This window comes from Cavia porcellus, unplaced genomic scaffold (assembly GCF_034190915.1).
Source record: "Cavia porcellus strain 051 isolate PalLab524CR breed Dunkin Hartley unplaced genomic scaffold, mCavPor4.1 scaffold_28, whole genome shotgun sequence".
Lineage (NCBI taxonomy): Eukaryota > Metazoa > Chordata > Mammalia > Rodentia > Caviidae > Cavia > Cavia porcellus.
This window is the reverse complement of record NW_026947511.1, coordinates 51,845,374-51,871,947: the sequence shown is the minus strand read 5'-3', so window position 1 is coordinate 51,871,947 and position 26,574 is coordinate 51,845,374. Positions and strand designations below refer to the sequence as shown.

The following is a 26,574-nucleotide window of genomic DNA, read 5'->3' as shown; positions in this document are numbered from 1 at the left end:
GTTAACCGGAATTTCAAGAGTTTCTTTTTATTTATTTATTTATTTATTTTTTCTTTCTTTTTCCTTTTTTTTTTTTTTTTAAACAGGGACAGCTTAGTCCCCGCGCCCCTTTACGGCGCCCCCAAAACCGGCCTCTTTACGGCCCCCGGAACTCTCTTTACAAGTTCCTGACCCTTGCGACCCGTTCGCCCAAGGTTGCCCGATAGCCCCCCGCCATCCAGCCCTGTTGTGTAGCACCCGCTACCAACGTTGAGCAGTTTAACCTGTCAGCCCCCGCCCGCCGAGTAGCCCCCACTATCGGCGCTTGACGGTTTTACCTGTTAACGTCTCTGTTCCATCGGAGAGAGAGGTTCGTTCCCCGTACTGTCGGAGACGGGAGAGAGGGTCTCAGCGTTCCGCGCTCCCCGTACGGGCCACCAATTGACCGGCGCAGCTCCCCAATGAGACAGGAGACGCTCTTGTGGGCGACAGTTAACTGCTGGTTTATTTAGGGGGCTCTGGTTTATATATTTGGCCGTGACCAATCACGGGCTGCCACGAGGAAGCAGGGCGGGAATGGGACGCAGGCTCCGGCTACTATATCCAGCTGTGGCCAATCAGGAGTTGCCACAGAGTACGGAGTGAGCACGAAGTGCGCACGGGTTGGCTAATTTAAAGAGGGACGTAGCGCATTGCGGAAGCTGGCGTGGTCCTTAGTCCCGGGTGGGGTATGGTATGTTGAGCACCTGCGCCCAACAGGTTGCAGTCTCTGTGAGCCTTCACTGTGCTGAAACCCCCGCAGGGACGCCAAGGCTTCCGGCTGGTCCCTCCTGACCGTGCCATAGCCCCCAGGTCTGTGGACGACAGACCCTGCAGATCCTCCCGGTCGCTGGTTTCACCACACTCCGTGACACAGCCGGTGAGTACCTTCATTTGCATCTCATTTTCACATTTGCTATCAGCAAGCACATAATAGACACTATCATGTGACATCAGGGATAATGCTAAAGTGAGTACACGCTCTCCTTTCCGTCCCTATCCCGTGCTGTGCAACACCTGTGCACCCCGCCTCCCCTTTCCTCCACATCAGCCCTGCACCCTCCGAGGCGGTCCCTTACCCTCTCCCGTTGCCTCGCTGGAGGGCTTCTTACAGGGCGCACTGCGAGTTCTTCCAGGGCCCCTCCTCGGACTCACCACGGCCTCGCTTTCTGTTCCCTCATTTCCTTCTTCCTCTTCTTTCTCCCACCAACAGTCAGCACCCCTACATCCAGGCCGTCTGTAGTGATCTTTAGGATCGCTCTGCCTCTGGCCTACAAAGCCGTGCCGGACACCGTCTACTTCTGACTCAGTCCCAACCCGGGACGCCTGCCTGGGAGCTTAGGGCCTGCGTCCCTTAGGGGCTCCTACACTCCCGACAGAGAGCCTCTTCTGAGACCCCTGCAGTCTCGGACCCCTGCAGGCAGGACTGGTTGCCGCCTACCCTGGTTGCTGGGGTCTCAGTGTTGGACTGCCTTGAAGCCCTTGGGCGGAATTGGAACCTAACTGCCTAAACTTGGCCAGACTGCGTGGCCCCAGTACCGCCTAGATAATGGCTCAGTTTGGCCGCCAGGGGGCGCACCAGACTTTGATATTCTAAGGGATTTAGCTAACTTTGGCCGGACCAACGGGAACGGGTCTGAAGTTCCCTGTGTGTTTTCCACACTGCACAATCAGCTTCAACTTTGTGTGTCCTGTGACCTCACCCAAATTCTCCTCGCTAAAGCTTTCCCCAAGCCTCCTCCTGATCAGGACCCTGAGGCCCAGATTTTCCATCCCTGCTCTTTCCCTTCCCAATCGGATGACCCCCTTCCCCTATATACGCGACGCCCTCGTAGACCGCGTGGCTGGCTCCTGGTCCCCATCTCCATCTGCGGTTCCAGTACGAGAGGTCCCCTCCCCATCAGAGGTCTTCCCGAGAGAAGCCTCATCCACAACCCCACATTCACCATCCCCAGCCTCTCCTTCGGCACCTCCGGCGCCCCCACACTGTGATCCCCATCTATGCCGTCTCCCCGTTGGCCACACTCGCTCTCATGACCTGCCCCAGACCCCTCTTAGACAGGTGGCCTGAGTGGAAGGTTTAGTCAACGTACACAACCCTCGGTAGCTTTCGGATTTATGCCAAATTGAAAAGTGACCCAGGTCCTTCACAGAAAACCCCACCACCTACATCAAAGAATTCAAATACCTAACCCAGACTTACCAGCTAACATGGACTGCTACCTCTGTTTCCTTTCCTCTGCCCTCACTGCAGAGGAAAAAGAAGCTATTTGCCTGGGTACGCAAGCCCACCCAGAAGAGAAGCGTTACATGACCCAACTGTTCCCCCAGGAGCAGGGGAAACACTCAAGGAGGACAGGCAAAGGCCTGACGGGAATCCTGCTGTGATGTCCCGCCTCACTGAGGCTCTAACCAAATTTCCTAGGGTGGACACAACTTCTAGAGAGGGGCAGTTGGCCCTAAATAACCATGTCATAAGTCAGTCTAGAGGTGGGCTCAGATACCCCATACAGTGACCTGATTAATCTGGCCTTCAAGGTTTTCAGTCGGAGGGGTGAACAGGAGCAAAAAGATAAGCTTGCTGTGCCAAACAAAAATATCAACTCCTGGCAGCGGCCCTACACCCCCTGAGGATCCTGCTAACCAGGCTAACCCCAGCAGGTGCCCTCTGGGGCCTGCTTTAAACGTGGGAATACGGGTCACTGGGCTCGAGAAAACCCAAACCCCAGTCCACCTCCGCCTGCCAGGTCTGTGCCCTAAATGCAATGAGCTGAGTCACTGGGGGATGGACTGCCCTTCCTCAAAGAGGGATGAGCCCTGTACCCCCAAAACTAATCTACTGCGACAAGCTGCACTAGCCGGGCTCCTCGGCCTGGCGGACAGGGACTGAAGGCTCCCGGTTCATGTGCACGGACGCCTGACCTCACCACGGTTCAGGTGAGCTCCCGGGGGCCCAGGGTAACTGTTCGGTGGCGGGGGGTGAGTCAGATTCTTTCTCCTAGACACGGGGCTTCCTGGTTACTCCTTCCTTCATACCACGGGATCACTGTTGTGAGGTTGAGAGCAAACCTTAAAGGCCGTTTCCCATGGCCCCCCACCACCCCTGACATGCTTGAAGACCAGCTCTTTCCACTCCCTTCCTGACCTTACCTAACTGCCCAGCGCCCCTCCTGGGCAGGGACGCCCTGCACAAGCTACAAGCTGCCCTATCTCACGAGCACTGAGTGCTTCCTCACCTTCTTGGGTGGTGATGTCACCACTCCTTCTCCTCTCCGGGTCCCTCCAAGAGATCCCCGATTCCCTTTTAGACACGAAAACCCTCACGTGGGACACTAGCAGCCCCACAATAGCCACACATCATCCTCCTGTCAGAGTTGCCCTCAAGACCCACTCACATACCCCAACTTCACGTTTCCCACCCACACCGGGGGGGGGGGCAGCAAGCCCGGCACAGAGAGGCTACGGAGGCAAAGGCCTCACACCCACGGACTCACCTGCCGCATGCCCGCCCCTCCTGGAGAAGCATAGCAGGACTCCAGGCTATGCAAGACCTCCGCATCACTAATTCAGCCGTATGTACGGTCACCCCGGGGTCCCCAGTCCCACGCCCTGCTGAGCCCCATTCCCCCTTCAACCACCCTCTTTACTGTGGATCTCAAAGACGCCTTCTTCACTGTTCCCTGGTACCCAGACTCTAGGCCCCTGTTTGCCTTCACTTGGGAGGACCCTATGTCCCACCTGACCTGGACAGCCTCCCCCAGGCTTCAGGGAGGCCCACAGTGCTCTAGTCAGGCCCTGGCCTCTGACCTCAGCACTCCAGTTAACCCCCAGCTTCCTGCCCCAGCACATCGATGGTCTGTTAGCTCACAGCCTTCTCATCAGCAGACCACGCTGCTCCTAAACTTCCCCTGCAACAGGGGCTACCGCACTTCTCACCATAAAACTCAGTTATCCACCAGTCAGACGCATACTTAGGGTTCTTGCTGACACCCACAACACGGGGTTTGACCATTGACCGGCACCATGCAATTCGACAAATGCCTGAACCAATGACCAAACAACAACTCCTATCCTTTTGGGGCCTCCTTGGCTATTTTCGCCTATGAGTCCCAGTCCCAAAACTCATGCTCTTGGCTAAACCCCTGTATGAGGCAGCTCACGGCCCCCGGAGGAGCCACTTGACCCCACCTGTGCGATCACCCGAGCCTTTCTAACCCTGCAACAAGCCCTCCTGTGTGCTCCTGCCGTGGCCCTTCCTAACCACGTGTTGCTCTTTGCCCTCAGTCACTGAGAACTGTGGCACAGCCATACGGGATCCTTTGCCCATGCCAAGGCCCCACTGAAGCAGCTGTGGCATACAGTCAGACAACCGGACCCCACAGTGTGCAGATGGTCCCCTTGCCTCCGGGCGCTGGCAGCAGATAGAGGCTCGGAAGCTCGCACTCAAAGGCACCATCACTGAGTACTGTTAATACGGACTCACACAGAGGTAGCACGTGGGGCGTCCCATCTCCTCCCTCCTTCCCCACTCCGATTATTTCATCTGACTTTGTGGGAAAGCCCCAAGTTTCCCTGGCCACCTGCGGGCCACTCAACCCTGCTGCCCTTTCGCCTGCTTTGATTGTTCACCAGCACACTGCTGCAGTGCCCTCGACGACCTTCCCCCTGCCTGTCACCAGTGCTCCCCCGCCACAGTACACCTGGTTCACAGACGGTAGCGGGACCCAGATCTCTGCAGGACAGACAGGGGCGGGATATGCTGCAGTCCCCCTGGGATGTGTCACTGAGGCCGGCCCTCACCCCCAGGGACCACTTCCCAAAAGGCAGAGCTCACTGCCCTCACCGGTGTTCCCACCAGGCCAAAGAACAAGCGATAAACATCTACGCTGATTCCAAATACTCGGATCGCATAGTTCATCTCCGTCCCTCCATCGGGATGAATGGGGTCCCTCACTGCTCAGGGCTCCTCAGGTCAAAATGGGCCCTTAATAAAAAAGCCATCACAGGCACATCCCTAGCATCTCACGTGGCTGATCTACACTGTAAAAGTCACCAAGGCTGGCTGCTGTATAAACACAGGAAACAACTCAGCTGACACCACAGCGAAAAGCAGCAGCTCTTGGTCCTGGGCAGGCTGTGGCTACAGCAGCTCTTCCGCGAGCCACCTCACGGTGACCAGACCCCAGTCCAGGGCCCTCCCAGGCTCTACCCTAACCCGACAGAGAGCCCGCCGGGGCCCAGGGCTGGCTGCTGCTCCAGAGTCTCTGCTGCCTTCAAGTTCCTCCTAGACCCACACAACTCCCTACACACTGGTGGCGGCCCCTAAAACAGCGCCTCGGACCTATCGTCCACTATGAGGGCTAACCGAAGCCCACGGGACACATCTGCCTCACGGGGAACCTGTCCCCTGTAAGTCCTGGTGGCTCTTTGACACCCCTGTCCTCTTTTAACTAGTTTGGAGGAGGCCTGCTGGGACAGGACTGAACAGACTTCATGCGCATGTCTAGACATAAAATGTTTAAATATCTTTTAACCCTAATAGACACCTTTTCTGGATGGATCAAAGGCTTCCCCCCACCCCTACCCACGAGACAGCAGAGGGTGTGAGCCAGACCCTCACCCAGCTGTGGCCTTCCATCCTCCCTCCAGCCTGACCACAGATCAGCGTTTGTCTCCAGAGTCACTCAGCTCATGGCTGAGGCCCTCAATATAAAACAAGCACTACACCTGCCCTATCATCCCCAGTCTCAGGCGAAGCGGAAAAGGCCAACCATCTCCTAAAGGCCCACCTTACAAAATTGGGGCTGGAAACTCACCAGTCATGGCCTATCTGCCGCCCTATGGCCCTCATCCGACTAAGGGCTCTCCCCACCCCCAAATCCACCCATCTGATCCTTTTGAGCTTGTGTATGGACGCCCCTTTGTGCTCTCACAATTGCCCCATGGACCAACTCACCCACTTGGCAGCCACCTCCCCTTACTCTCTCCCTTGTGTAACCTGCTGCGAGCCCATGCCAACCATGCCTGCCCCAGCCGACTGACTCCCCAGTCTCCTTACAGGTCCAACCCGCAGACCAGGTGTGAGTGCCAGATCTCACCCATCGCCATTAAAGCCCAAGTGGACCAGACCACACCCTGGGGGGTTGAGCGCCCCTATTGCAGCCAAACTTCTAGGCAAATCAGCCTGGATGCACCTCTCCAACCTTAAGAAAACCCCTCTCACAGCCAAGCAGCCCTCAGATCAGTCCTGAGTGATGGGTTCTTGGGATGGGCATAGGACTTCCCTGACTATTCCATGGTTCTTGGTGATGGAGGGCAAAGGGCAATGCGTGGTTAGGAAGGGCCCCAGCAGGGGTCGCTGGTCCTCCACCTGGCTTTCCCCAGTGCTCCTTTGGGGAGCACTGCATCCCTTGCATCCCCGATATGCAGTTCACACTCCACCTGCCCTAGGAGACCACTCTCACTCCCTCCATCCTTTAAAACAAAAGGCTGAAGCGGAAAGGGCCCCTGAGCTTCTGGGTGAAGGGAAGAGGGGCCCAGGGTGCAGCCTGCTAGAGGCTGCAGCTCGGCTGCCCACACAAGTTTTCCCAGAAGCAGAAAAGCAAAATCTAGCCACAAAGACAGTTGGCAGCACCGACCACAAAGACATCTGCGTTCTTTCCCAAGAACTACAGGCCCACTGAGATGTTCCTGGTTTTCACAACTCCACCCCAGAATGTACCTATTGTGCCCCCTGGACGGCTGCTCTGGCCTTCGGGCCCACGCCTCCGGCTGTGGTTTTCAGGCTATAAGCCCAGGACTCCCTCCCCTTGGGGTCACTCTCTGTCCATGAGATGATCCCTCCCCTGCGCCAAACAAACTTCTTCGTGGCAGTGCCTTGGGCATCCTTGCACGGGTTATGGTCTCTCATTGACCTCCGAGAGACCTAAGCATTCCCAAGGCATGATGGGAACATGGCTCTCCGCAGACAAGCCCATGGTGGTGCAGTGCTTTCTTTGATGCATGGGGTGGGGGCCTCAGAGGGCTACTATGGACCACCTCATCAGTGTATCCCTGAGGTGGGGATGAGTCCTTGCAGGCAGCTTCCCTAAGGTCCAGTTGAGTGGTGCAGGAGGTGTATCTTGGCATCACCCGCCGTCCCCACCCTGGTGGACAGTGAACAGACAAAATGGGTTAAGGGTTCTCTGGGGGCCGAATGGGCCATGGTGATCCAATGGGGATCAGGGGGCAGATGCTCCCACTATGTGATTCTCCTCCACTACCATATACTGACCGCTCCTGCCTTGGGTTTGGGACTTTGTGGACAGCACCCCACCCTATACCCTGAGGAACCAAGCCTGCACAGCCATGCAGGTCGGCTCTGCACAGGGGTTCTGTGCAGGCTTTCCAGGAGGGCTCGTTCCTGCTGTCCCTGTGACCCGGCAGCCAGGCAGGCAGGTGCCGCCAGTTCTTGGGTTCCAAGTGTTTGCAAACTTTGCAACTGGAGACACAGAAACCTTCCTGTCACCTGTGCTGCCACTCTGCTCTCCTCCCAGCCTTTATCTGATCATGCCCAGGCCCAGGTTTTTTAAAGGCTTCCCGGAACCCACTGGATGAAATCCAAGGCCCTTGGCAGGCGACCGTTCCCCTGCAGAAGCGTGTCCGATCCTCCAGGCGCTTTTCCCAGAAGATGCTTCTAGAGCCCACAGAGCAGTCACCTCCCTTCCTTGCTGCAGGGGTTTCACGGCTGTTATAGATCATTTCGGGGCTGCCCTTCCAAGCGAATCAGGGCCAGCACAGAGGTGTGTGTGAGGGTTGTCCTCACCCCAGGCTCCCTTCCTCCTCCGGGGGGAGCTGTGGGCTGGGGCGGGGGTTGTGCTGCCCGGGAGCACCATGGGTGATGCGCCACATGCAGGGTGGGGACCAGGAAGATGGAAGGGAGTCCTGTCCTCAACCCCACCAAGCCACAGAATTAGCCCGGAACTTAGCCCAGAGCTTCTGTTTAGAGGACTGACATTTGTATCTCAAGGATTCTGAGAGCCCTCCTTTTCCCTTCTACCTACAGCCGTTTTCTTTTAAAATCTGCGTATTTATTAGGAGCAGAGTCTAAGCTGCCTCATCTCTATCCCGATGCTCCCCCACCTGCCCCGAGACCTCTCACTTGGAGTCCCTCCTTTCCTCCCCTCCCAGACTCTGTAGCCCAGGAGCCCCAGATTCCCACTCCCTGGACCTCGGCCTGTGAGCGGGGAGGCCTTTGGGGACCCTTGCAGGGCCTGTGGAGGATGTGTAACCCGTCCCTGTGTTTATAGCAGCTTTCTCTTTCTGGGAGGCTCCTGAAGTTCTGGCTCAGTCCCACTGTGAGGGTGAACACTTCTGGAGAACGACAATTTTCATGGACATAAGGTATTTCTATAATTCCACGTTTCCTTGAAAATAAGACCTAAGTGCAAAATAAGCCCCAGCTGGTGGTTACCATGGTGATGGCGCTGTCCGGCTGCTTCCCCCTCACTGTTCTCCGCTGCCCAGGAGAGGCTGATGGGGCCTGACAGGTCTGAGCTCTGGTTTTCCGGGCTGATGATTTTCCGATAGGCCTTGTTCTGTGGGAAACACCATGTAAGTGTGTGTGAACCGTGCAGGCAGGCACCGTTACCAGGAGTTCCCCACTTATGCAAGGCATTAGAAAACCAAAACAAAGTAGCAATTCATACAAACAAAAGTGGGAAGGTAACTTAAAAATTAAACGGATGAACAGGGTTGTTTTTCTGGAAGGAGGTTGCTGCCAGCCGGCAGGCCCAGGCACGGCGCTCTGGACAGCTTCTCTGGAACTCCCACTTCTCTGCGTGCCGGGTGTGACTCGCCTCTTCTCCGCCTCACATCTGTTCCTTTTGCTAAGAGATATGTCAGCGCTTGCCCCGGGCCTCTCTGTGGCAAACGCAGCCAAGGCGATGGGAATGCGAAGTGGGTAAACACGGCGAGAGTCAGACACGCACACACAGGCCCGGGCCCACCCACGCTCAGAAACTTTGCAAAAATTACAGGACATTAAAACACGGGATTAATCACTCTCAAGGGCATATTCATAGTTCTGCAGGCGTTCAGAGACCCTAGTTAGAGACACTGTGAGTAGCCCTGACTTAACCTCCAGCATGGCTTTAAGCAAATTGCTTGCCTTTTGTTGGTTGCATTTGGCTTTTCTGAGACAGGGTCTCACTAGGTAACTCAGGCTGGCCTTGAGCTCAGTATCTGTCCCAGGGTGGCCTTGAAATTGTGGTAATCCTGCCTTGGCCTTAGAGTGCTGGGATTACAGGTGTGTGCCACCTTGCTTGGCTTTCATTTGCCAATTTTGGATCTTGGTACATTCTTTGTACACAGACAAGGGCAGTTTGGGTATTAGTATTCTTGGGAGATGAAGCGAGTTAGAGAGCTACAGGTCAGTTCCCAAGATCTTCAAGGACTCTGAAGGAGCAGATTACAAGGACCTCCAGAACTTGGCCAGAGTGAGTCCAGACTGGTTCTGGAGGCAAACAGACCAAGGTTTGGGCTGAGGCTGGGGTACTGTGCGTCCAGGACGACTGGGGTTTGAATCCCAGCTCTGCCAGCGCCGGGTGGGTTAGGGTGGGCACCTTTCCAGCAGGTAGGAGGAGTCCGAGGTGCTGAGACAGAGCTGGGCCCAGCTGGGCTCAGCCAGCCTGTGGGCCACAGAGGACCACGGGCTCTTCAGAGACAGAAGAGCAACAGAGAGGCCAGCTCTGCCCCTAAATGGTAACAGCTCTGCTATTCAGTTCGGGGTACCTTGCCCCGACTTGCCCCAGATATCCGTGGCCCTCCAGCCTTTCTTGGCTGGGCGGCAGGAGCACCCTGCAGTCGCCATCTGGGCCATATAGTGTGTTCCGTGCAGCCGGGGCTACAGAGGACTCTGCCCCCAAACCAGAACGAAAACAAAGGCCCAGCGCCCAGCGTGGCCTTCCGCATTCCCAGCAGTCAGCCGTGTCACCTGTGCAGCAGGCGCCTCCCAGTGGCCTCATGGTTCACTGCGGTGACTGTGAAACCCCCAAAGGCCAGGCTTCCAGGCGGGCAGGGCTCCCCGTTCCGCAAGCCCAGTCCAGGGCTGGAAGGGGCAACTTGCCAGGGACCAAGGCAAGTCCCAGCCTCTCTGGGCGGGGCTTTGTTCATGGGAAGCGCTGGCTGCATCCACGTAAGGGACAGGAAACCCCTCTCATGGTGCTGGGGACCCAGCCGGGGACACAGGCTGGGTGGGACCTGGCTGCCCAGTTCCCCCTTCCCCTCAGCCATTGCCCTAACTATGCACCCCACCAGCTGCTGCCAGAAGCCAGTCTGAAAAAAACAGAAACTGGTCTGGCCTTTGGCTCAGGACCCCCACGCCCTCTGCCTCACTCTGGGACAGGCCTTGCATGCAATTGGGCAAAGGGGCCACGCTAGCCTGCTCCCCACACGCCCCTGCCGGCGCCTTCTCCCTGGACTCACCTTGCTTCACAGCCTGCAGACCTGATCTGAGCTTTCTGTGAAGCCCTCTCCAGCACAAAAGAGCACCTGGCTCCCACAGCCTCCGGCTCCGTCTGCACTGCAGCCAGCCTGTCCTGTGCAATGGGGTTAATGCACACGCCTGCTCTCAGAGGTGACCCTGGGCCCGAGAGGCAGGTGTGCATGTCTCTCGGCTGTGGTCTGGGGTCGGAGCCCTGCCCTGCACAGTCGTAATGATTACGGCTGGCAGAGTAAGAAGAGGGAAACTCAGGGCCAAGTAACCACCAGCAGGCTGCCAAGGTGCCAAGGTCAGGGACACCAGGGGCTGCTCTACCAGCCAGGTTGGCACGCAACAGGTGCCATGCCGCTGCCACTCAGACTACCTGGCCGGAAGGAGCTGGGTGGGGGACAGCAAGGGCCAGGGAAACCAGATGGGAGGCTGATCCTTTGCCATTTGGTGTGTGGCTTCCTCCCCTGCGCTGATGACGCCTTTGTGAGACACAGATGTCAGAATTCCATCCCACTCCAATCAGGCGGCTCTGGGGACTCTGGGGATCGTAGTTCCAGACTAAGGAGTGGAGTGTGTTGTTTGACAGTGTGGTTTAACAGATGAGGGCTGCTCCGGGACAGGGGTGCCCTCTGTCCCCAGGTACTTCCTGTGGCCTGGAGCTATGGAAGAAGCTCTTGCTGGGGGACTCTGGGGGAGCCAGCTGAAGCTTCCGATTCTCCCCAGGATGCAGAAGAAAACCCTGGGAGTAGGAAAGGCGCTGTTGGGGACCAGCAAAGAGGCCTCCTAAGGACACCACGGTCACTTCTGATCTCTCTTCTCTCACTCTGATCCCCCCAGCCCTGGCTCTGCCTCTGCAAGGCCAGATGCCACTGCCTGTGCGACAGCTTCTCAGCGCTGCAGGGCCTCCTTGGCCTCCTTTGTCTGGGGTCCCTTTGTCTGGGGGCTCCCTCTGGCTCCCTCTCACAGTTCTCAGCGCCTCTCCCTTTCTCCCGCCTGCCTGTCCCCTCCCTCTCTGCGGGGGCTGAGAGGCTCGAGCGAGGGGAGCGGGCTGGGTTGCCATGGTCACATCGAAGCCTGCCGCAGCTGGCCCGGGCAGCTGCTCCTGGGCCCCGGCCCTGGACTCTCGGACAAAGCCAGGCAGCTTCGGCTCGAGAGCAGGAACCCCAAAGGCTTGAGACTGAAGTGACTGCGACCCAGGAAAAGGCTGAGCTGCAGGTGAGTGGGAAAAGGCAGAGAGCCTCCTTCCTGGGAGGGACCAGGTGGCCAGCTAGAAGACAGGGACCAGGCGGCCAGCTAGAGGACAGCGAGACAGCGGCAAGGTGGCAGGAGGAGGGGACCAGGGGGCCCCCAGGAAGCTGGGGGCTGGGATGGCCCAAAGCGGTCCCCGCTGTGACCTACAGGGCAGGACAAGGTGGACCCCCCTTGGGCCACATGGCCCCACATCCATTGTCCTCCCACAGCACCCGCCTCTGCCCAGCCCAGTGTGCCTCCTACCCTGCCCTCGTCAGCTCCACCCAGTCTCTTCTTTCCCGCTGCCCCTGACACCTTCTGCTTCCTTGCCCACTGGGCACCCGCTGGGCCTGGTCCAGGCTCTTCCTGAGGCCCTGGTCTGCGGCAGCCACAGACTTGTCCCCATTTGACCCTGGCATCCTTTCTTCCTCTGCCCCCAGGCTGCCCCCAGCTCAGCTCTGCCCACTGTTCCCGCAGAGCCCTATGTCCTCTCATGCCCAGACCTCAGTTTCCCCTTTGTCCTCAGTGGCCCTGAGGTAGGACTCATCCCTGAGGCCACTTCCAACTCATGCCCTGCCCCCCACCAATGACTCTCCCCAGCTGCTGACCCGACCTGCCCCCCCCAGGCAGCTGCCTCACAGGGGAGGTGGCCTGCAGCCTGCAGCCCCTGTGTGTGCCTGTGTGAGTGTGTGCACGTGTGTCCCATCTGGTCCGCCCCTCGTGTCCTGCCCAGCTGCCCTGTGGTCGCCACTGCAGCTCTCCTCTCTCCTGCGAGCCTCTCCGCCCACTTTCTCAGCTATCTGCATCCTCTCCCTCCTGGCCCGCAGAGGCCCCTGGTCTGAAGGACAGGGCAGCCCTGGCAGGCACACCTGGGGGCAGCGGAGGGACTTGGGTTCCAGGAGGCCTGTTGCTCTTGGGATTGGCCACGGTGTGAGGACGTGAGCTCGAGGAGCCAGGGTGGCTGGGCAGGCTCCGCTGGCTCCTGGCGCCGGGCAGAGGGCCCCTAGGCGGCTGGGATTTCCCTCTCTGGCCCCTAAGCATCCCGGCTGCAGGCCCCACATTCCAGCCGGCTCCAGCCCCCTTTCGGATGTCACTTGACTCCATTGGGCCCCAGCCCTGCAGCTTTGTCCTTTCTAGCCCTGGGTAGGGGCAAGTGGGCATCACCGGCTGGGAATTCCTCCCAGAGATCGGTAGAGGGGTGCAGGTTTCCGGCTTCCTCCGCTGTCCCCTGTGGGCCCTTCTGCGCGGCTCGCCTCAGCGCGGGCCGGAGGGTGTAGTGTGTCCCGCCAGGGTGCCAGGTTGTCCTGGGCTGCGCCCCAGCCACTCCGCCAGGGGCCGGGCCGCCAGGTAAGACTCTGGAGTGCTGGCTCCGCCCCCAGCTGGCTCCGCCCGGCTGGGCTCCAGGGTCCCCGCTCCCTGTGGCTGTCTTGTCCGGAGGCGTAGGTGCCACGGGGCTGCGGGAGGCTGAGGGACCCCTTTCCGGGCCCGGAGCCGTCTCTAAGGGTCCCTCTGCGGCCACAGCGCCCTCAGGTTTGTGAACTGGCGCTCGCGGGCCCCCTGGCTTCTCCCGAGGGCCGGGCGCTTCCTGGTCGGGCTGCAGTGGCTTCGTTCAGTGGGGACTTGGGTGCGTTTCTTGGGGCTGCAGATGGGATTTGCCCGGTGCTGCATTTGCATTTGCTGGCGCCCTGGGCGGAGATGCGCGCAGCAGGGCAGGTGTAGGGGTGCGGGATTGCGGGGGCGTGGGGGTGCTGGGAAAGGCGGGGCGCGGGGCCCACTTGGGCCTCCAGGGCCTGAGGGTCCTCATGTCGTTTCCACCCAGCCTGGGGTCTCTCCCTCCCATCGTTTTCACTGTGCCTGGTTTTCGGGGTGCCGCTGTCCTCTTCCTGCGCCCCACCACCCGCCTCGCTCTGGCTGTATTGCTGGTCCCTCCCGGCAGCGATCCGCCCCGGTGGAGCCCGAAGGCGCGCACCTCGAGGTCCTGGGGGCCGGTCCAACCAGGTGACCGTTCCGGGCGTGTGGGAGCCCGCACCCTGCTCTGCGCAGCGCCGCCCGCGCCTCCGTCCGGGAGCCGAGCCCAGAGGGACGTGGGGAGGGCGCCGTCCCGCGTGGGCCGGCCGTGCCTGCGGCTGCACGGGTGGGGCTGTGGCCGTGGCCGTGACGGGCGGCGCGGGGGCGGGGCGGGGCGGTGCCTGGCCCTGCGCCCCGCCCGCCGCGTCCCCGGATCAGGCCCCCGACAGCTGCGCGGAGCCTCCTCGACTCGACCCCGCGGCGCCGAGCAGGGGAGGCCCCGGGCGGCCGGGCCGCGGGGCGCGAGGTAGGAGCCAGAGAGGCAGCGATCAGGAGGGCGGGCGCCAGGCGGGGCGCCCACGCGGAGCGAAGCGGGGCACAGGTGCGCCGAGCCAGGCCCGCGCCCCATCCCGGGGTCACCGCCTGGGGGCGCCGCACAGCCTGGGCCTTGCGGCCGGCGTCCCTTCTGGGGCTTGGTGTGTCGTGGGTCGCGCGGTGTGGGTGTGTCCACGCCTTATAGGTGTGTCCACGAGCGGCGCGAGACATGGGGCGCAGCGGGGGGGCGCTCGCTCTGTCCTCAGCCCCGCCCCCCACCTGTCCACCCGGCGATCGCCCGCGTGTTGAGGGTGGGCGCTGTGTTCAGATCGAGGGCCCGGGGCCTGCGTGAGGCCTGCCCTTCCCGCTCGCAGGCCAGTGCAGGTGGCAGCGCCCACGCCCCTCCCGGAAAGGCTTGAGCGGGGTCGGGGCCGCGGAGTGCGCACGCGCGGTGTCTGGGCCCCGTGTTTACAGCAGCGCGCCGGGCGGGCTGCGGGCCTGACCGCGTGTCTGCACTCAACCTGGGGGTACTGCGGGGTGTTGGGCCTGAGGCGGGGAGGGGTTGCGGCCGGCTTGTACTGAACTGTGCAGGCCCGGCTGGGGTTCGCGGAAGTGGGCTTCTGGGGCCAGGCCTCTCAGTGCTGGACCGCGGAGTCCCGACCCAGTGGAGAGAGCCTGGGCTGCCGGCGAGCTGGGAGCGGCTTCCCCACGCGGATCTGGGCGCCTCTGTTGGTCCCTTGGCTCCCCGCCTGTGTTTCTGAGGCTGCGCCGTTTACCTCTTGCTTTGTGTCTCTGCCCTATCCCCAGCCCTGTCCTCTGCCTGGCTTTGTGTCTCTGCCCTGGGCTTCTCGAAGTGCTGTCTGGCTCCGATGACTCATCTGGGATAGGCATGAAGGTTACTCAGGGGAACAAGGGCCCTGCTGTTCCTGAGAGGTGGGGGTGGAGTGGCACCCAGGAATCCCCAGCAGCTCTCCTGGGACAAGGCAGCCTGCCTGCCTGTTCCCTGGCTCAGGGCCCCGGACTCCCAGGAGATGGCACTGGAGCCTTTTGGTTTCCCCAGACCTTTAATGACCAAGGGCCCCCACAACTCAGTCATCCCCCTCAGCTGCTGCTTCTAGCCTATGGGGTCTCCTCCACCTCCTACGTTCCTGCCCTAGAGGATTGCCGGAGCAGCTGGAGGAGCACAAAGGGATGGGGAACTGCCCGCATTGCTCCTACCTGGTGTAACCTGGCTTCCCTGGTCTCCAAGCAACTCAGCCTTTCCCCTGCCCTGGGCTCTTGCTTCTGTGAAGGCAGCCACCGAGAGTGGACCTGGGGCAGATGGGAGTCGAAGCCAGAGTGGCGTGGGCCGAGAACTCGCTTTCGAGAACTCGATTTCTCTGTAGGCAGGCAGGGCACAGTAGGAGAGGCTGCCTGGGCCCCCAGAGAAACGCAACAGGGATTCTTAAACTGAATCTCCTGGCTGCGCAGGCCCGGGCATGCCTAAGGTTCTACATTTCTCCCAGGTTCCCCAAAGATCCTGAGGTCGCTGGTCCTGGCACGCAGTGGGCCGAGGCTACTGCAGCGGTTTTGGGATTGAGAGGTTCGGGGGTCACCGGCCTGCTGGTGCAGGCTTAGCTGACCTTTAATCCATCATCTGCTCAACAGGACCTTTCTAGGACCCCTGTAGTTTTTTTAAAAATGAAGATAGTTTTTATATCCTCGTGTGTGTCCTTACGTGAATGTATGTTGCCGTATTTACAGGTTTTAGTACACAGTGGCCGCACTGTTTCCCTTTCTGTTTGCTTTGCCTCTGCCGTGTTGCGTTCTATCTCGCACCCTCTCTGGATGTGCGGACTGACACGTGGGTAGACGGGCTTGCTGCTCTTCCTCTGCAGGAGTGGTGTTTTCTCCTGCCTCTGCCTTGCTTTCCACGCACAGTAGCTGCGCAGAAAAATCACACGGAGTTGAGTGGGAGCTGTGTGGCTCCTCTGTTCCGTTCGTGGCTGCGTGAAGCCCGTGACCCTGAACTTCTCTTTCTGGCCTCTCCCTCTGAGGATTCTCATGGCCTTGCGTGCTTGCTGAGCGTCCCCGTGGACATCCCTGCACAGCCGTCCCCTTCTTGCTCTCAGCGCGGGAGCTGGGGTCCGGGATGTGCACTTTTAGTGGCATCAGATGCTGCAGGGCAGCTTTCCAAACAGGAGGTGACACTCCAGGCCCACCATGGAGCCGGGGCTCAACTCCCCTGCAGATCCCAGCAGGTGGGCTGCCTGCCTGTAATCTTAGCTGTGAGAACACAAAGACAGGAGGACCTGCTGAGCCCAGGAGTTCAGGGCCTGCGAGGGCAACACAGGGACCGAGTGTCAGAATGTCTTTCTGTCAGTTGGATTGGTGTTTCCCAGACTCTAGTGAATTTTGCTGTTTAAAAATAAATGAAACCAGGTGTGGTGGTGTAGGCCTGGCATCCTAGTGCCGTAGGAGGCTGAGGCAGGAGGATTGCACATTCAGGCTCAGGCTGACAGCTTAGTGACTGAGCAAGCTGTTTCCTGTTTGAAAGTAAGAAAAGATAAAATCTGGAGGTGTAGCTCAGTCGGTATGAAAGCCCTGAGTTCTACCCTCAGTACCGTATTGCAAAACATAAACAGAAACAAAAAGCGCAAATGTTTGTTGACAGATGGGTCTCGCTCTTCTATGAAATGACTTCAGATTCTTTTGCTCTTTCTCTGCTGGGTTTTTCATATTGTTTTTCTCGTGAATTTGAAAGAGTCTGTGGTGTACAGCTTTTCTGTGGTTGTCCACTGGTTTGCAGATGTGGTGTTTGCTGCAGCTGCTGTCTGTGGGGACTTTGCCCTTTGTTGGTTGGGGAAGAGGCTCTAGGTGCTCATGACCTCTGCTGTGGTTCCGGTTCCCGAATGGGTTAAACGTGGGTTGTGACAGAATCTACTGTTCAAGGGCTGCACCCAGTGGCTGGTACTGAACGCAGAGCCGGGGCTGCGAACAGTGACAGCTCTTGTCACCCTGATCCTCAGACAGCCGTCCTGCCTGCGCTGCCCTCTGATAGCTCCTGCCCGCTGCGTGCACTGTGGAGATGCCATCCCCACCCCCGTAGGCCCGAGGCATCTGGAGCGATGGGGCCTAGGGGCCGCTCGCCTCTGCTGCTGCTGGTGCTGCTCTTGGTGGCAGATGGAGACGCTGACATGAAGGGACATTTTGACCCTGGTGAGCAGACAGCATCTTGAGTCCCTGCGGGAGGGTGTGGAGGGCAAAGAGTCAGGGCCTTGACCTGCCACCCGCCTGTGTCTGTCCAGCCAAGTGCCGCTATGCACTGGGCATGCAGGACAGGACCATCCCGGACAGCGACATCTCCGTGTCCAGCTCCTGGTCAGACTCCACGGCCGCCCGCCACAGCAGGTACCTGGGGTGGGAATCCCCGGCCTCCACCTGCCCTCTTGGCCTCTGCACGTACTCAGCGGTTCTGAGGGGGTCCTTGCCCTTGGAGCCCCTGCAACTTCACAGATCTCTCTCCTGCTCCCAGGCTGGAGAGCAGCGACGGGGATGGGGCATGGTGTCCCGCAGGGCCTGTGTTCCCCAAGGAGGAAGAGTACCTGCAGGTGGACCTGCGGCGCCTGCACCTGGTGGCCCTGGTGGGCACTCAGGGACGCCACGCTGGTGGCCTGGGCAAGGAGTTCTCCCGCAGCTACCGGCTGCGTTACTCCCGGGACGGCCACCGCTGGATGGACTGGAGGGACCGCTGGGGCCAGGAGGTGAGGCTGCCGGGGCAGCAGCGTCTGGGGGCGCCTCCTCAACACCCTTTAAACTGCACTGATGCTGCTGGCTCCCCACACCCCAGGCCTCCTTGGTTACCTGTGCCCTGTTGGTTCTCACCGACCACTGGGTGGGACTAGCGTCCCACTCCCAACCCCTTGCACTGGTGGCCTCAGCGTTTTTCTGCCTGGGCTTGAAGCCGCAGCTCTGGCCTGTGTGCAGTGGGCCTTCCAGCGTGAGTCAGACCTGGCATGCCGCTCCCAGCCCTCTGGGCACGCCACTCGGCCAGCGCCTTGGCAGTACAGAGTGCTTGGCCGGGCCGGACTGGCCGTGGCTCCTGCTTCTTGCTCCCTTCTTGGCCCAGCAGCTTTTCCTGATTTTCCTGGAACAAGCCGGCTCATTCCCCAGGGTCAGGACATTGCACTGGCTGCTCTCTGTGCCTGGCAGGCTCCTCCCAAGGCAGTGCCTCGCTCCATGCAGTCCTCTGAGATGTCACCTCGGAGCCTTTGCTGTTCCCACACGCTGCCCTTGTTCCCCGCAGCTGCTTCTCCTCTCGGGGTCTCCGTGTTGGGAGGGAGGGGCTCGTGCCCATGCTGAGAACGTGCCTGGCACAGAGCGGGCACTCAGCCAGCTTCTACTGAATGCACAGAGGGAATGGGGTGAAGAGGCAGGGAGCCCAAGTGAGGAGCAGGGTCCAGGGGACAGGCTGGGTCCGGGGCAGTGGCGTGACTACTCGGAGATGAAGGGAGAGTGAGGCAAGAGAGCAGGGAGGCGGAGCAGCTTGTGAGGAGCCAGGGCCTCTGGCAGACCTGGGCTCATAGCTGCACCCTGTTCCCCGTGTCCGCCTTCCAAAGGCCTCGGTGGCCACTGCTGCTGGGAGCTTGCCTCCAGCGCAGCCCTTGCCTCACACACTCCCTTCCCCGGCCCCCAGGTGATCTCGGGTAACCAGGACCCCAGGGGTGTGGTGCTGAAGGACCTGGGGCCCCCCATGGTAGCAAGACTGGTTCGCTTCTACCCCCGGGCAGACCGGATCATGAGCGTTTGTCTGCGGGTGGAGCTCTATGGCTGCCTGTGGAGGGGTGAGTTGGCAGCACCCCAAGATCTGCTCTGGGTGGGCAGTGAGGACGCCAGGAGAACCCCGTTCTGTCACTGGCTGCCTCGTGGTCAGGGTGGGGCGGGAGCTCGGGTCTCTGACGCTCCCCATCCCCGCAGATGGGCTCCTGTCCTACACGGCCCCTGTGGGGCAGACCATGCACGTACCTGAAGCCGTGCACCTCAACGATTCCACCTACGATGGGTTCACCGTGGGCGGGTAAGATGGAGCCCCAGGGCTGGGCTGGGAGGGAGGCTGGGCTGTACGGGTGCGGCGCGTCCTCAGGGCACTGGGCACAGGGGTCACTTAGGCGGGGCCTTCAGGGATAGGACAAGGGAAGAGGAAGAAGCAGGGTGACTGCTTGCCTGCCTGGCCGCAGGAGAGAATATCTGTGGGGCATTGCATAATTAACATAGCAGGTGGGAAGGTGCTGCCTTTCTGCAGGGCGTGACCTGCCGTGTCCTAAGATATCCTCAGGGTGCTGCAGGAAAGGGAAGAGTGCGGTGGCCGGGAGGGGCAGATAGACAGGAGCCACAGGGTGTGGAAATGTGTGCTGGGCACTGGGTGTCGCTCCCTTCTTCGCTTCCAACGACCTCCCCTGCCTGTCCCTCAGGCTGCAGTATGGTGGCCTGGGCCAGCTGGCTGACGGCGTGGTGGGGCTGGATGACTTCAGGCAGAGCCAGGAGCTGCGGGTCTGGCCCGGATACGACTACGTGGGGTGGAGTAACCGCAGCTTCCCCAGCGGCTTCGTGGAGATGGAGTTTGAGTTTGACCGGCTGAGAGCCTTCCAGGCCATGCAGGTGGGAGAGCCGGGCTCTGAGGCAGGGTGGGCGACACGATGGCGTCCTGGGGCTTTCCATCCCTGACTCTGTCCCTCCTCTTCCCCCAGGTCCATTGCAACAACATGCATACGCTGGGGGCCCGCCTGCCGCGCGGGGTGCAGTGTCAGTTCAAGCGGGGCCCTGCCACGGCCTGGGAGGGGGAGCCCGTGCGCCATGCTCTGGGGGGAAGCCTGGGGGACCCCAGAGCCCGGGTTATTTCTGTACCCCTGGTTGGCCGTGTGGGTCGATTTCTGCAGTGCCGCTTCCTCTTCGCCGGGCCCTGGCTGCTCTTCAGCGAAATCTCCTTCATCTCTGGTGAGCCCCAGAGCACGTTGGGCCCTGCCCGGGGATGGCTGGCTGGACTGGCCGCCCTGGGGTGACTCTAGAATTCCCATTACTGGTATTGCGTTGTCCACGAGACTGCTCAGCTGGGGAAGGACAGTTGGGGCCCCTGCTCCCCGTGTCCCCGTCTTTCCATATGAGCCGGGCACTCATGTCTGACTGAATCTGGGTGACAAGTGTGGGTCCTTAGGTCACAGAGATGCCTCTGGGCAGCTGGGAACCACCCTCTGCTCTCAGCCATTCATTCTAGTGTTGTTTTAGGGGGAGCCTCTGGTTCCCTGGTCCAGCACCTGGTTTCTCAGGGCTGACCCTCGCCACAGCAGGGGACCCCAGGGCCCTGGCCAGTGCCCTGCTTGCCCCCCATCCTGTCCCCTCCTGACTCTCTTCTTCCTCTCCCAGACGTGGTGAATGACTCCTCCCCGGCTGTGGGGGGCACCTTTCCGCCAGCCCCCTGGGGACCGCCCGGCCCTCCTCCCACCAACCTCAGCAGCTTGGGTGAGCCACCGGTGGCCTCCTTTGGGCCCGGAACCCTGCATGCTATTCCCCCAGGGCTCCTCCTCGGGGAGGGGTGCCGCCCCAGTGCTGACTTTTTTGCCTCTGCCAGAGCTAGAGCCCCGGGGCCAGCAGCCTGTGGCCAAGGCGGAGGGCAGCCCGACCGCCATCCTCATCGGCTGCCTGGTGGCCATCATCCTGCTGCTGCTGCTGATCATCGCGCTCATGCTGTGGCGGCTGCACTGGCGCCGGCTCCTCAGCAAGGTGGGCAGGACTGGTGGGGCTCAGCAGAGGGGAAGCTGGTCTCCAGCCCCCTGAGCCTGCAGGCCCCCTGCGGGGGGGGGGGAGCACCAGGGACAACTGCAGATACAGTCATGTTAGGATTCCTAAAATGTGTTACAGTGAAAGGCAGGGCTGTTCATTCCCCTCAGAATACTCCCCTTGCTTTGGACACTTTCACTGTATTGCTTACTACTGTCTTCCTTTTTTTTTTTTTTTTTTTGTCTTTTTTGAGACAAGTTTCACTGTGCAGTTCAGGATGGTCTTGAGGTCACTTTGTAGCCCAGGCTGGCCTCGAACTTGCAGTGATCCTCCCGCCTCAGCCTCCTGAGTGCTGGGATGACACATGTACCGCCATGTCCGGCTGCTTGCTGCCCTCCGGAGGAGGCTGCCTGTCTGCCAGGGTGGGTGAAGGACTGGTACCTGGGGCTGCCGAGCGCCATCTAGTGGAAAGGCAAGCTCATAAAACCGCTGGTTCACCAGATACAGTGCCTCCACTTTGGCTCTTTCTGAAGTCAAAATGTCCATGAAGAGAGGCTTTTCGAGCTGATTCAGGACATCTAGGAGCAGCTAGATGGCGGGAGGGGGCTCAGGTGAGGGGAGGGTGTGGGGAACCAAGGGCGCTGTGTCTTTACTGCAGTGCAGTTTTAAAGCTCACACTGCGTTTTCTGTCCGCACCGCACTCCAGCCGGGGCTCCCTTCTGGCCACCCTGCCCGCCTGCCGGTGGACAGTGCTCGTGGTGGTCAGCCTGGGGGGCAGGAACGGGCGGGGCGTGGAGGTGGAGCAAGGGGGGCAGACATGAGGTGTCCAGCTCCCTGCGTGTGTCCTCCTGTATCGACCAGTTTCAGGCTGGTAAACAGGCCGGCCCAGTTTGGGCCGGGACTCATCAGAATGTCACTGCCACGCCCTCAAGGTTCTGGTTCCTTCACTGTGACACAGAGTGGGCAGAACCACAGCCGCAGGAGCACAGGACTCACAGAGTCCGGTGGCGTGGCCACGCCTGACACTGCCCGTTCCCCACAAGGCTGAGCGCCGGGTCCTGGAGGAGGAGCTGACCGTTCACCTCTCTGTCCCCGGGGACACCATCCTCATCAACAACCGCCCTGGGCCCCGGGAGCCACCCCCGTACCAGGAGCCCCGGCCACGCGGGAACCCACCCCACTCTGCACCCTGCGTCCCCAACGGCTCTGGTAAGCCCCACCTGGCCCCGGTGCACCACCCTACCCACTTCCTCTGCCCCTCTCCCTCCGCTTTCCTAGTCTTTCCTTTCCCTTCTGTTCCCAGTTTCAACATGTTCCTTGTCACCCTCATCATGCCATGTTCCTGCCATGCCACTGTCCTGAAGGGTTTTCCATCTGTCACCGACATCCCCAGGGTCTCATTCATCCTGTCTCTCATGCCAGACGCACATTTCTCCACCTTCTCCACTGTCCACTCTTACAGTGTCTGTTCTTTCTATCCACTGGTATTCAGGTGGACAGCCACAGTCCACCTGCTATCTGTCCGTTCATGTGTCCATCAGCAATCACACATCCATTGTCCACTCACCCATCATCCATCGGTATTCACATATCCAATGTCTGTTCATCCATCCATTGATCTGCACACGTCCTTTGTCCACCCATCCATCCATTGGTCCTTATATATCCACTGTCCACCCATTCATTGGTATTCACACATCTGTTGTCCAGCCAGCCAGCCAGCCAGCCAGCTGTCGGTACTCGTACATGCGTGGTCCACCCACCATCTGTTTGTCCACTCGTCCACCACCCTGCTCCAGGTCCTCGTCCCAGGTGTCTCTGTCTCAGTGGGCCTCCCTGTCTGTCTAGCTCGAGTCTCATCCCTTCCCCGTGTCTCCCCCCTCCTTCTCCCGACAGCGCTGCTGCTCTCCAATCCGGCCTACCGCCTCCTTCTGGCCACTTACGCCCGTCCCCCTCGAGGCCCGGGCCCCCCCACACCCGCCTGGGCCAAACCCACCAACACCCAGGGTAAGCCCCTCTGCCCGGCCCAGCAGCCCCGAGCCACTGGGCTGGGAGAAGCCCTCAGTGTGCCCTCCTCTCTGCTGGCCGCTTCTGCTCTTCTGAGCTCTCTCAGGGCTCCCGGGCTCCCGAGCCTTTAGCTCACCTGTGCTGCTTCCTGCTCCTGCCAAGGCTCCCTTGTGAGCTGGTCCAGAAGGCTGCGGCTCAGCTCGAGCCTCCTCTCCGCCCCATCTCTGCAGCTCTCCAGAGCCAGAGAGGAGCCAGCCGGCCCTGGTAACGCCTCCTTCATCTCCGCTCTCTCTAGCACTGCGAGGAGGAGGAGGGCTTCACCCCGGGCGCGCGCCCTCTCCCCCTGTGTCCTCTCCACAGTCCCAGAGGTGAAGGCTCCCGCCCACCCCACCCGCCCTCCTGTCTGCTCCTCCCCTCCATGTCGCCTTCTTACTGTGCCCTTGCCCCAGGCCCGGCGGGCAGCTCTGCCCCTGTGTGTAGACTGAGTGTCGTGGGGGCTGTGAGGACGCCGCCCTCTTCCTCTGTGTCCTTGTCTCTGCCTGTCCTTGAACTTGGTGTGTCGGGCTGGGCCGCTGCCCGTGGCTGGGAGAGGCCAGACTGAAGGCCGTGGGGAAGAGGGACTGGAGGGTGTGGGAGAGCAGGCCAAGGGCCAGTGGGTGGCAGAGGCTGATGGCCAGTGCCCCTCTTCCCTGTGGGCCTGGCCAAGAAAGGCTCTGCAGCCAGCCGAGGTGCATCCTGGCTGCACTGGGATTGCTCAACCATTGCAGTGCCTGGAGCCCTTCTGTGGGACGCTGGCCTCCTCTCAGGCCGACGCCTTGCTGGCTGGAGTGGGGATTTGAGGGAAGACAGAATTTGAGGGCAGCCAGGAGCCACAGGAGGCTGGGTGTGGAGCCTCGGTCCTGAGCACAGGGCTTGACACCTCCATCTTCTCTCCCCTTGCCCTGCAGCCTGCAGCGGGGACTACATGGAGCCCGAGAAGCCAGGCACCCCGCTCCTGCCCCCGCCTCCCCACAACAGTGTCCCGCATTATGCCGAGGCTGACATTGTCACCCTGCAGGGCGTCACCGGGGGCAACACCTATGCCGTGCCTGCGCTGCCCCCAGGGGCAGCTGGGGACGGGCCCCCCAGAGTGGACTTCCCCCGATCACGGCTCCGTTTCAAGGAGAAGCTCGGCGAGGGCCAGTTTGGGGAGGTGAGGAGGGTTCCTATCCTGTGTCCCACAGCCAGGAGCCCTGTCTTCACCCCAGCACCCCCCAGCCCGTGACCTTCTGTGAATGGCCTTCCCCAGGTGCACCTGTGTGAGGTAGAGGACCCTCAAGACCTAGTCAGTCTTGACTTCCCCCTCAGCGTGCGCAAGGGGCAGTCTTTGCTGGTGGCTGTCAAGATCCTACGGCCAGATGCCACCAAGAACGCCAGGTGAGCTGGACGGGGCCCCTAGGAGGGAGGGAGGGTATGTGTGCTAGCCAGGGTGTCTGAGGTGCGTCAGCACAAGGGGAGGTGCAGCCTGCACCCCCACTTCTCCCTGCTCGCGCTCCAGGAATGACTTCCTGAAGGAGGTGAAGATCATGTCGCGCCTCAAGGACCCCAACATCATCCGGCTGCTGGGCGTGTGTGTGCAGGATGACCCGCTCTGCATGATCACAGACTACATGGAGAACGGTGACCTGAATCAGTTCCTCAGCGCCCACCAGCTGGAGGACAAGGCCGCCGAGGGGGCGCCGGGGGACGGGGAGGCCGCGCAGGGGCCCACTATCAGGTACACAGAGACCCTCTAGCTTGAGGGGAAGCACAGGGTGGGAAGTGGGCGGAGCCCCGGAAGAGACCAGGAGGAGACTGGTGACCGTGGAACCAGGGGGTGTGGGTGAGGGGTGACTCCCCAAGCCTAGCCTGGCGCTCAGTGGAGCCGAACCAAATGGGAGCTTCCTGTGGCTGGACGTCCACCTGAGGGGCTGAGCTCTGGCCCATGTGAATTGGGCAGAGTCGGGACCCAGTGGGTGACCTGTCACCGGCGCCCTCCTCAGCTACCCGATGCTGCTGCACGTGGCTGCCCAGATTGCCTCTGGCATGCGCTACCTTGCTACACTCAACTTCGTGCACCGAGACCTGGCCACGCGGAACTGCTTGGTAGGGGAGAATTTCACCATCAAGATTGCAGACTTTGGCATGAGCCGGAACCTGTATGCTGGGGACTACTACCGAGTACAGGGCCGGGCGGTGCTGCCCATCCGGTGGATGGCCTGGGAGTGCATCCTCATGGTGAGCGCCAGGAAGAGGCCACGTGGGGCAGCAAGGAGCAGGTGCTCCCCAGCCCCAGCCAGCAGTCTCCCCACCCCACCCTGCACCCCGCCCCAGGACTAGGGGCCAAGGGAGCAGGCCAGGTGCGATGAGAGTGGGGTGCGGTGTAGTCAGGCGGAGAGCTAAGAGAGCCCAGTGAGCTGATGTGGGTGCTGAGGGGAGGCCAGGGCGGGGATGCAGTGGCAGGCGGTGCAGGGTGTGCAAGGAGGGCGGAGGCCTTGGCGAGGCCCGCTGAGGAGGTGGACGGCTGCAAGGGCGGTGAGGGAGGCAGCTCCTCCGCAGCCTCGCTGTCTGAAGTCCTCCTCTGCCTCTGTTGCTTCTCCGTGTGCCAGGGCAAGTTCACGACAGCAAGTGACGTGTGGGCGTTCGGGGTGACCCTGTGGGAGGTGCTCATGCTCTGCAGGGCCCAGCCCTTTGGGCAGCTCACAGATGAGCAAGTCATCGAGAACGCCGGGGAATTCTTCCGGGACCAGGGCCGGCAGGTTAGTGCAGGGGAGGGGACCGGGCCCACTGGGGCAATGGCCAGGAGGCAGGGCATGTCCTCCTGGAGACTGAGGATGTCTGTTCCCGCTATCACCGCTGTGTGCAGGTGTACCTGGCCCGGCCACCCGCCTGCCCCCAGGGCCTGTATGAGCTGATGCTGCAGTGCTGGAGCCGGGAGCCTGAGCAGCGACCGCCCTTTGCCCAGCTGCACCGGTTCCTGGCTGAGGACGCGCTCAATACAGTGTGACTTGACAGCCAGCTGCCCCGCTGGGGAGCGACCTCGGGGAAGCCAGCGACACTACAGGAAGTGGGGTGCACCGTTCCCCATAGCCATCTGAGAGGCTGCAGGGTGGGCGACCACCGTGGACGGCAGCGCCCATCTTCTGGTTCTTCTGTCTGCTCCTCCTTAGAGCCCCCGCCACCCACCTAGCTGGCCCTGTGGATGGGATCCTCTCCGACGTCCACAGCGTCCCTCGGGTGGGGCAGGTGCACGGGAGACACTGGACGGGGCCCATTGGAGGCCGGGCCTCGCTGGATGACACTGGCCTTGGGGAGGTGGCTCTGCCCCAGTCCCCCTCTTCCTGTCATACACTGGACCCCGCTGGCTGGGAATTGGGGGAGAAGGACACGAAGGGACAGAAGAAGCTCCCTGGTGCTTTTCCCTGGAATTGGACACACTGGACCTGGGGGCCATCCTGCCCCTTCCTCCGACCCTCGGGATTCCCACTTTCCACCTGTCACGCTGTAGCTAGGACTTCCCAAAGCCTGTACACTTCCCTGGAGTAAATACTGGGATTAGGGGGAGAGAGGGAGCAAAGGCTTGTGGCCTGGGGCCGAACATCTCCATGTAGTTACCACATTGGTTTTTCTGTAATCACTTGGGGTTTGTACATTTTTGGGGGGAGAGACAGATTTTTACACTAATATATGGACCTAGCTTGAGGCAATTTTAATCCCCTGCAGTAGGCAGGTAATAATAAAGGTTGAGTTTTCCA

The 26,574-nt window shown here is 60.7% G+C and overlaps 1 protein-coding gene and 1 long non-coding RNA gene across 12 annotated transcripts in view; one reads left to right on the top strand and one right to left on the bottom strand.

Annotated features, from left to right (window-relative positions):
• The window catches only part of LOC106028521 (uncharacterized), a 15,516-nt gene extending 1,643 nt beyond the window's left edge, over positions 1 to 13,873 (bottom strand). For 2 of the 5 annotated variants that reach the window (XR_010044190.1, XR_010044188.1), the window contains exons 1-4: positions 12,589 to 13,086; positions 10,483 to 11,228; positions 8,471 to 8,594; positions 318 to 7,163 (exon numbers count right to left, since the gene is read on the bottom strand). This is a non-coding gene — a long non-coding RNA (uncharacterized LOC106028521). Of the gene's footprint in view, positions 1 to 317; positions 7,164 to 8,470; positions 8,595 to 10,482; positions 11,229 to 12,588; positions 13,087 to 13,688 lie in introns of those variants that run through there. The other 3 variants (XR_010044189.1, XR_010044192.1, XR_010044191.1) reach the window with 3 other exon arrangements.
• Ddr1 (discoidin domain receptor tyrosine kinase 1) lies at positions 11,544 to 26,574 on the top strand. Of its 7 annotated transcripts, none has more exons than XM_003473992.5 (18): positions 11,544 to 11,704; positions 17,050 to 17,239; positions 17,329 to 17,431; positions 17,556 to 17,784; positions 18,717 to 18,864; positions 18,998 to 19,097; positions 19,492 to 19,678; positions 19,768 to 20,014; positions 20,441 to 20,536; positions 20,646 to 20,797; positions 21,838 to 22,003; positions 22,691 to 22,801; positions 23,749 to 23,993; positions 24,090 to 24,217; positions 24,339 to 24,557; positions 24,823 to 25,057; positions 25,429 to 25,578; positions 25,686 to 26,574. In XM_003473992.5, the coding sequence occupies exons 2-18, from the start codon at positions 17,149 to 17,151 to the stop codon at positions 25,824 to 25,826; spliced, it is 2,748 nt and encodes a 915-aa protein (XP_003474040.2). In that variant the 5' UTR covers positions 11,544 to 11,704; positions 17,050 to 17,148; the 3' UTR covers positions 25,827 to 26,574. The 7 variants fall into 7 exon arrangements, 6 of the variants coding, with proteins under 6 accessions (XP_003474040.2, XP_005005559.2, XP_063095322.1 ...); XM_005005502.4 differs by lacking the exon at positions 11,544 to 11,704 and adding an exon at positions 13,110 to 13,249; XM_063239252.1 differs by lacking the exon at positions 11,544 to 11,704 and adding an exon at positions 13,567 to 13,717.